At 43.7% G+C, this 6,292-nt stretch overlaps 1 protein-coding gene across 3 annotated transcripts; it reads left to right on the top strand.

Moving 5' to 3' along the window:
* The first annotated feature begins 970 nt into the window (after positions 1-970).
* arl4aa (ADP-ribosylation factor-like 4aa) lies at positions 971-5,998 on the top strand. 3 transcript variants are annotated; one of them, XM_038797493.1, is made up of 2 exons: positions 971-1,076; positions 2,725-5,998. In XM_038797493.1, the coding sequence occupies exon 2, from the start codon at positions 2,845-2,847 to the stop codon at positions 3,445-3,447; it is 603 nt and encodes a 200-aa protein (XP_038653421.1). In that variant the 5' UTR covers positions 971-1,076; positions 2,725-2,844; the 3' UTR covers positions 3,448-5,998. The 3 variants fall into 3 exon arrangements, with proteins under 3 accessions (XP_038653421.1, XP_038653419.1, XP_038653420.1); XM_038797491.1 differs by lacking the exon at positions 971-1,076 and adding an exon at positions 1,359-1,504; XM_038797492.1 differs by lacking the exon at positions 971-1,076 and adding an exon at positions 1,517-1,818.
* The last annotated feature ends 294 nt before the right edge of the window (positions 5,999-6,292 follow it).

The following is a 6,292-nucleotide window of genomic DNA, read 5'->3' as shown; positions in this document are numbered from 1 at the left end:
CCCCCCCCTTTCCCCCCCTCCCACCCACCCCCCCTCCCACCCCCCCCCCTTTCCCTCCCTCCCACCCACCCTTTCCCCCCCCTCCCACCCCCCCCTTTCCCCCCTCCCACCCACCCCCCTTTTCCCCCCTCCCACCCCCCCCCTTTCCCCCCTCCCACCCCCCCCCTTTCCCCCCTCCCACCCCCCCCCTTTCCCCCCCCTCCCACCCCCCCTTTCCCCCCCCCTCCCACCCCCCCTTTTCCCACCCCCTCCCACACCACCTTTCCCCCTTTTTCCCCCCCCCTCCCACACCTCCCCACCCCCCCTTTCCTCCCTCCTCTCGCACCCCTCCTCCATCCAACCCCCCTTTCCTCCCCCCCATCCCCACCCCCTTTCCCCCCCCCTCCCACCCCCCTTTCCCCCCCCCCCCCCCACCCCCCTTTTTCCCCCCCCCTCCCCCCCCCTTTCCCCCCCCCCCTCACCAACCCCTTTTTCCCCCCCCCCCCCCAACCCCCTTTCCCCCCCCCCCACCCCCCTTTTCCCCCCCCTCCCACACCCCCCTTTCCCCCCCCTCCCACCCCCCTTTCCCCCCCCCCCACCCCCCTTTCTTTTTTCCACCCTCCACCCCCATCTCCACCCCCCCCTCCTCCCCCCCCTCCCCCTCCCTCCACCTCTCCCTCTCCCCCCTCCACCTCTCCCCTCTCCCCCTCCCCCTCCACCTCTCCCTCTCCCCCTCCCCCTCCACCTCTCCCTCTCCCTCTCCCCCTCCACCTCTCCCTCTCCCCTCCATCCCTCTCTCCTTCCCCAGGCATTAACGGAATTGAGAACTAAAAGCCAACAGTAGTCTGAGTGGCTGGGATATGCCTGTGAGGGGGGCGCTCCCATTCGCGGAACTCGGGCCTTTCGCTTCATTGCAACGACCGCAGGCTTTTCCGTTTATTTTTAAACCTGCTGTTTGCGGTCTCCTGGTGACCAGTGAACGAACAACCAATCACGTGGGCGGAGCGGCGCGCGGGGCCGCCAGGGGTCGCCTGAGAGCCGTTCATGGAGCTCGAGAGAGAGAGCGGGAGAGTCAGCCGTTCAGAATGGAAAGATAGGTGCCCCGTTTACTCGGTCTGCAGTAGATGTGATTGTGGTTCTCGTTTCTGTCTGAGAAATTAAACGGAACAAAGTGGCGCGGTCATCTATTTTTGTTTGAATGTACCCGGTTTGAATTCGCCACGGATTTTCCATCCCGAGTTGGCTGCTGGTGGAAACGTGGTCGCGGGGGGGGAGGAGTTGGGGGCGGGAGTTGCGTTGGGGTAGGGTGGGGTTACAATGTGATTGACGCTCGTGTGAGCCAATAGAAGAGTCAGGGAGGGGAGGGTGGATGAGCCAATGGACACGGGTTGCTGGAGCTGGTGGGCGGGGCTGGTGTGGAATGTTGGTGTTGCAGCGTTCGGTCGGGGCTGGGTTCCATGCGCGCGTCTCCAGATTGAGACGGCAGAGCGTGTGTGATGTTGGGAGCGTGTGCCTGAAACAAGCTGTGAGTATAACATCGAGCCAGCTTTGCGATGCTTTCCGACTTTTAGTAAATGAAACAGGGAGGCACCATGGAGCTGTGGCTGAATCATCTTTTTATTTAAAAGTTCACCAGTGGAATCAGGACGGAATTAGTTTGTGCTGATCGAGTGTTGTCAGGGCCCAGCTCCCAATTTTCGATCAGGCTTGGAAAGGGTTCAGTCAGGGTCGCACTAACTCACCTTCACAGAAATTGTCATAGGCAGGAGCAGCCTGGGATGTTTGTAATGTTGCGCTGCCAAGACTTGTTGAATCGTGAAGTGTGGTTTGTGTTTAGAAGTAAGTAAGTGGTTGTTTTTATATATTTGCAAACGGATGATTTAGTGCTGCGATCGGTTTAAACGATTGGATTTGACGCAAAGTGGAATTACATCTATACATCGTAAAATATAAAGTTCAAACTTGTTGTTCCTTGTAACTGATTTTGGCTTTTCCTTTATCCTGGGTTGAGCAAGGTGAGGGAGAACCGGCGCGAATTTGTTGCTGTAGTTTCAATTTTGTTGCTGACGGGTTTAATAAAGTTTACATTTTTTTGTGTGTTTTGAGGATTTGTCGGCCAGTTCAGGGTGATTGTAATTTGACAGTTGAATGAGTAGCCTGGCCTTTTTAATATGAGCCAGGTTTGGGAAAAGTCCGTTTATGCAACGCATAAATGGTTTGCAACAGTTGGGTTTATTTATGTTTGTGCTTTTACGTGTTCCGTGACTTCAGGCGGTTGGTAAACGCCCTGTGCAAAGTAATTCAGGGATTTGATTTTTCTTGTGTGCTAGGCTTGTTAAGGTGGGCATTTGAAGTGGCTGTTACCTAAACGCATTGTCGAAATTTTTACCGCAATTTTCATTCTTTTTAAATTGAGATTCTTTTTTTCGCCCAGTATAATCCGAGTAAGAAAACCAACCTAGCCATGCTGGCCCACAGTGGCGTTTGGTCAGGATTTGGTCCTGCAATTTTGTTCGGGACTTAATTAAAACTCATGATAATTCGGTACATTAGAACAGCGAGGAGCCTGTTTTAAACCCGTTTCAAAGTCCCAAATGTATAATTGACTAGTTAACAGTGGAAGATGGGATCTTTTACTGTCAGATGTGACCTGATTATTGATATGTGCATAATCGTTTTTTCCTATTAATGCAGTTGCTACATTATGCATTGATAACGTGTATTTTAATTTTTATTTATATTTAGATAATATTTAAGTTGCACTGGATTCTCGTAGTTGCAGACTGGAATGATCAGCAATATTTGGAACTAACTCAAAGTCTTTCAGTGTGGACATCTGCATTTTCCTTTTCCCTCCAATCCGAGATGGGTAATGGACTTTCCGAACAAACTCCTATTTTATCAAGCTTCCCATCGTTTCAGTCTCTCCACATAGTTATTCTGGGTTTAGACTGTGCAGGCAAAACTACAGTTCTGTACAGATTACAGTTCAATGAATTTGTCAACACTGTCCCAACAAAAGGATTTAATACTGAAAAAATTCGAGTGACTCTGGGGAATTCAAAAGCAGTGACTTTCCATTTCTGGGATGTAGGTGGTCAAGAGAAACTGAGACCACTCTGGAAATCTTATACTCGCTGCACAGATGGCATTATCTTTGTGGTGGACTCAGTAGATGTGGAAAGGATGGAAGAAGCCAAAACAGAATTGCATAAAATAACCAGGATCTCTGAGAACCAAGGTGTGCCAGTGCTTTTGATTGCCAACAAACAGGATCTCAGGAACTGCCTATCCCTCTCTGAAGTGGAGAAACTATTAGCTTTGAGTGAAATAAGTTCCTCCACCCCATGGCACCTTCAACCCACCTGTGCCATTATAGGAGATGGGCTTAGAGAGGGACTGGAAAAACTTTATGAAATGATCATCAAGAGGCGGAAAATGTTGAAACAGCAAAAGAAGAAGAGATGATTGCACAAAAGTTGAAGATACTTTGTATTTTTGAAAGCTGAAATGTACACTGGTCATTGTAGCCTTTTGACAACGTTTATGTTGAAAATGCAAATCTAGCGAGGCCTAGTGCAAAGTTTATTAGTGGGATCGCAGTGGAAAGTGGATATGATAAATTAAGTATGGAGAGCAGTTATACTGGCATAAAACTCGGCATCCTTTATTGTTCAGACCAAAACATATTCAAATCTGTAGTATTTTGTTTTATATTCGTTGACCTTTTTACTGGCAGGTTGTGATTTTAAGTCAAGTGTTCCATTTTATGGCCTGAAAGAACAGGTACCTGCTACAGCACAATATTATTTTTAGGCCAATTGGATACTAAAATATTTGGATGTGAACTATTGCAATACAAGGAATATTTACCAAAATTACTTTTGTTGTTGGGGGGGGTGGGGGATAATGGCTGCTACAGATTGTAGTTTTTAAAATGTTCAAGTGCTCTTCTGTTTTTGATGGTGCAAGAGATGTTTATTGCTGTTTGCTGTCTTTGGCTGGATAATGGTCAGAGACTAATTAAAATGAAATGCTACTGGTATCGAAGAAAAGACTCCACCTATTTTGTCTGTAGTGTTTGGGTTATTGGCAAGGCTGTATCTCTAAGTCAGTGGAAAGAGTGCAGCGTCAGAACTGGAGGCCTCTGTGGAGAGAGGAGGGGAAACATGGAACATTGTTTAACTGACCTTGAACCTTGTCTACTGATGTTTTTTTTTATAGACACGGGAATGTAGCAATCACATGTTAGTCTGTTCTTGTTACTGATATTCACATTAAAGTTGCTGTGAAGCCTAATTTCTAAGCAGTGTTAACTTTGGGGGATGGACTTTATTATACCATATATAAGCTGTGACTTGAGATGTGATAGAAACTGAAGACCTTTAGACCTGCATGTATTGCCAACTGTACAATTTACCAATTAAAGTCATTTAGGGCAGCTTTGCCATTAATTGTAGTATTTGGTGCCACCTTTTTTAAGAGTTTCTGTGTGGGAATTTGAGATTTCATTTCCTTTAAATATTTCTCTACATGTGATTCATATAAAAATGTAGCCATACACAGGTGGCTAGTGGTCTCGGCAGTGAAGAATTTGAGAAAATAAAGTATTTGTATTCTGGCCTCCTAAAGGGATGGTACCATTCAAATGAAACTACAATTGGCTAGCGGTAACTTAGATCAGGAGTGTACACAGATTACACAGATCTATGAAAATTAAAAGTTTTTCCAAATTCTTGTCCTTTTTTTTTCAGTTGAATATTCTCCTCAGCGTCCAAGACAACTGTAAGATCACAGCAGGTCTTCTCTCAACTTGTAATTTATTAAAGAATTTGTCATTCTGTATGTGAGCAAGCTCAAAGAAGCTGTACAATATTTAAATGTTAAAACATCCATTGAATTTTCTAATGGCTATGTTCTTCACATTGCAAGTATGAAAAAAGTGGTGAACCTTTTATTATAATTGCTGAAATCTATCAGGCAAAAGACAATTACCCAGATTTAATTATTGGAATGCGGACAGTAACACACCTGTCGATTTATAAAAATATATATATATTTTTAAATTTAAAATCTAGACCAGGGTGACCACAGATTAGTCTGAGCAAATGTTTTCAAAGTGTAACCAGAATTCTCCACCTGAAGAAAAACAATTGAGAGTGAGTTCTGTTTGGTCAAAATGTGGACTGGCTAATTTTTCCTACACCACTTAGCTTATTACCTGAGTACAATATTCCCCCTTTGCTGCATTTAAGTTAACATACCAATTAACCTATAAATCCCTGAAACTTTTGTAAATATGGATTTAGTATTTCCTTTTTGTCCTACCCTTTTTGGTTTGTAAAATATTGGGGCCCTGCACTTGTGTATAAATTGCTGAGGAAAACATTCATCTTTCATGTGTACAAAAGCACAGAACCTTGGGTGAACACACATGTTCAAATTTACACAATGTCAAAACGAATTGAAACCTGGGTGCTCTGAGTGCAGAGAATATCCCTGGTATGAAAAAAGGCTATCTATGGCTTGCACATAACTATATAGCTTGTTTACTTCCAGCGTTTTCGATAAGTCAAAAAGGAAGGTCAATTTATTATAATTATCACTAAACCTGATCAACTTGCAAAATAAAATTTAGCAAAAGCAATCTTATTGATCTGACAAAGTCTTAACAGAAAAATGTAATGATGCTATTCAAACTCTCCAAAGACCTTACATCGGGACTTCCTTTGAGTTAAATAAGGCTGTTGTTGATATTTTACTGTACAGATTGCGGCACTGTAAATATCTTCTGTTTGACTTGTACAGTGGCTTCAAGAAATGCACTTTAGTGTTCATTAAGATCAGCAGCTTTGTGTAACATCTTTTAATAACTTGTTTGAAGAATTCAATGACTTCTAATGGATCTGTCTCTGGTTATGTGTTTACCACCTGCACTAGTGGCACTGCTGTCACTGATTGGAAAAATTCTTTATATTTATATAAATGTTGGACCTTAATAAATACAACTCTGAATAAATTGTGTCCGTTTTCAGTTCAAAACACTTTATAAGATTTGTTCAGTGTTGCCAACATTTTTAACTTTGGATTTGTTTAATTTGTAGTTGTTAAGAGCTGGTAACCCTGTAAAATGGGAGTTGCCTTTTTATTTCAAATAAGTCAGATTGGGAAAAGATTCACATTAAATGCTTTTTAAAATATATTGGGATTACATGATGATGGAAACTCTTTCTGAAACTGATTTGTAACAACTAAAAATCACAATCTGTTTCATTTAGCTTTTACTGTTGATTTGAAACTATATCACATTGTC

Source organism: Scyliorhinus canicula, chromosome 5 (assembly GCF_902713615.1).
Source record: "Scyliorhinus canicula chromosome 5, sScyCan1.1, whole genome shotgun sequence".
Classification (NCBI taxonomy): domain Eukaryota; kingdom Metazoa; phylum Chordata; class Chondrichthyes; order Carcharhiniformes; family Scyliorhinidae; genus Scyliorhinus; species Scyliorhinus canicula.
Note: the sequence above shows the minus strand (reverse complement) of the source record. Positions and strands in the feature narration are given on the sequence as shown.

What these genes read in the sequence shown, in the direction of transcription:
- arl4aa (XM_038797491.1), top strand. Translation starts at nt 1,400, where the DNA reads ATGTTGGTGTTGCAGCGTTCGGTCGGGGCTGGGTTCCATGCGCGCGTC. An exon ending in GCGTGTGCCTGAAACAAGCT is followed by an intron (nt 1,505 to 2,724) that starts GTGAGTATAACA and finishes ATTTATATTTAG; the next exon opens with ATAATATTTAAGTTGCACTG.